The sequence below is a fragment of the Austrofundulus limnaeus genome, unplaced genomic scaffold (genome assembly GCF_001266775.1).
Source record: "Austrofundulus limnaeus strain Quisiro unplaced genomic scaffold, Austrofundulus_limnaeus-1.0 Scaffold888, whole genome shotgun sequence".
In the NCBI taxonomy this organism is placed as follows: domain Eukaryota; kingdom Metazoa; phylum Chordata; class Actinopteri; order Cyprinodontiformes; family Rivulidae; genus Austrofundulus; species Austrofundulus limnaeus.
The window spans coordinates 84431-87203 of NW_013953290.1; the positions used below are offsets into that span (position 1 = coordinate 84431).

Consider the following 2773-nt stretch of genomic DNA (forward strand, 5'->3'; position numbering starts at 1 on the left):
TATATATATACATGCATACACATTCAGTGACCGTCAGAAACCCCAGGATCTGAACACCTGTTTGTGTGTGGTTGTGAGCATGCATGTATATACAAGTTTTCTCCAAGGGAATATTTAATAGTGACTGTGGAGACCCACAGACCCAACCCCCAAGACCTGAAGCAGACATAAGGGAGACCAGAGCCACAGACCCCGATAGGGCCCCCAAGTACGGAGCCCCCAAGGGCACCAGCACAGGAGGAAATAAATTTTGAAGAAAGTAAAAAATAAGATATTTGAGTGTTTACAGTTAAACTGATGTCTGGATTTTCTTTCCAAAGGGTCAAGTGAAAGACACTAACCGAAGATTACAAGAAGCTGGAAAGGAAGTAAGTACATAATATGGATAAATTGCAGATAACAAATCCATTTTTGTGTTTTTCTGTCTCCCATGGAAGCTCATTAACTGCCTGGGCTGTTACAAATTGGATGTGATTTTTGTTTAACCTCAGTAATCCACTGTGGTGACCTCATTTATTGTGTGTTTCCAGGTGACAGCTCAGACAGAAGAGGTGATTTGTTGTCGAATCCAACAGAGGAACATGACCACCACAGTGGAGAAGCTCCAGCTCTGTTTACCAGGTAACAATGATTACTGGTCAACCTCTTTATTGATTTGTTAATTGTTACCTATTTGAATTTACTGGCTTCATAATTTAATTATTTGTTTCTTGTTATTTTATCATGTCAATAAATAAGAAGAGGAATACAGACATTTCTGCTCTGCAGAACAGGTGTCCTTATGATTATTGTTAGCAAGACAGTCCTCAGACAGAGTCAGTGCTGTGAAACATACAGAGGGTGTTAGGTAACATGCTTAAATTCTTTGTGTTCAAAGATTATTAATAATAGTTAGCTCATCCAGTGTTTATTTACTTAGACTAACTCTGGTCAATCAGTGGTAACCTCTACATTCAACTAAACTCAACTGATGTAGCAACCATCTATGATGCTTTGTCCTCAGCAATGTTACAGTACACTGAGTCATTTTCTCAGAGGTTTAAATTATATTTCTCTAATGAAAACAGTCTGCTTAAAGACACTGCCTGGACAAAAAATGTTCCCACCAAAGAAAAAGGTCACACACCATTTGGTTGGACCACCTTTAGCTTTGATTATGGCATGTATTCACTGTGGCATTGTTTTGATAAGCTTCTGCAATGTCACAAGATTTATTTCCATCCAGTGTTGCATTAAAGTGGCCAGGGGGGGGCAGTTTTTCACCCCCACCCAGAGCGCCTGAAGTTATGGGCCTGGCCTGTGAGTGGTATAATTTAAAGACTGGAGGGCTCTTCAAAATGTGACTAATACAAATCAGAGTGCTAGAGCCCCCTCCACTAGGTCCCTTACAGGCTCTAGAGTGCGACTAATTTGGCAAATGCAATCTTATTTTTTAATAGTGCATAGTGCGCCTTAAAATTTTTCTGATCACACTGGTGCGCCCGGTCATTTGAGGAGGAGGGGGGATGCGGTTGTCTGCTGAAACAAAAAGTCTCCTTGTCCCGTAATAAAGCCATCTAGCAGCATGAACACGGCGCTCCGCTCGACACCCCGCATGCAGGCACACACACGCTTGTTCTTCTATCCTCATAGGGACTTTCTCATTGTCCCCTCTGTGAAGCAAAAACATGCTCGCTCAGTGAATCAGCTGGTTTTTTTCCTCAAATGAACTATTAAACTTTTTTTTGTTAACTGTGGAAATTAAATGTGAATGGTTGCTTGTTCTTAAGTCTCAGTAGTTAAGTCCTTTCAGTCAGAGCAGATCATTCCAGCAGCATGAGGAAGCTCATCTGTAAGGCAGGCTGCTTTTACATATAATCGGCTTCACCACAGTTATGTTTCAGGTTCTGAATATAAATTAAATTGAAGACATTTTCATGTTATGTTATTTTAATTATTTTTAAAAGCGTTTTCTCATTTAATAAATATTAGTAATATTTCTGCAGTTAATCATAATTCTCTGTTCATCATTCTGGTTTAGTCAAGGCCAACGATCCTGAAGGCCAAACTACAGGAGTTGTCTGTCTCCAAAATAGGCTCATCTCCAAAAGCAATCAAACATGTACTAAGTTGTTTCACGCTAATGTATTTATTAAACAAATGATAATAATAAAACAGCATTACAATGTCATGTAGTTTTTATTTTCTGTACATAAATTTTGCTCTTCTGTAACCGAGAATCAAATTTCTTCATGACTCTGGTTAAAGTCAGGATGTTTGAACCAGATTCTTATAGAGCATGGTCAGTGCAGTGAGATGTCATGTTGTACCTGAGGAAAGTCTGGATTGTCTTCAGTGTTCAGCTCCTCTCAGGTTCAGCTGTGGTCAGAGGAGATGTGATGAGGATCTTCAGCAGAGTCACAGTCTCTGAAGGTGTCCTGCAGATTGTTCTCCATGAAGAGCAGCTGGTACAGAGCCGCAGCACCACTGCAGCTCCTGAACTAGATCAGACTTCTTGGTCCTGTTCAGCACTGGGTGAGCCTCCATGGTCTTCAGAGAACTGTCCTGCAGGAACCTGTCAGCCTGCAGCTCTGATCAGATGTTTGTGAATGTCTCCAGATGATGTCATAAACCTAAAATAATAAATACACAAATTTAATTCAATACAGAGATGGCTACAAGTGAGCTTTATTACAAATATTTAATATATAGAGAACAATTGTTGTTATTTTAATAGCAACACATTGTTGCCCCCACCGGCGTAATTTACACGGGGGATGGGGGGGTTATAACC

At 40.2% G+C, this 2773-nt stretch overlaps 1 protein-coding gene across 3 annotated transcripts in view; it reads left to right on the top strand.

Moving 5' to 3' along the window:
* The window catches only part of exoc6 (exocyst complex component 6), a gene marked incomplete in the record, with an annotated part of 76514 nt that overhangs the window by 10411 nt on the left and 63330 nt on the right, over positions 1-2773 (top strand). For all 3 annotated transcript variants that reach the window (XM_014029358.1, XM_014029357.1, XM_014029359.1), the window contains 2 exon segments: positions 321-368; positions 531-621. In XM_014029358.1, coding sequence (XP_013884812.1) covers positions 321-368; positions 531-621 — 139 coding nt within the window.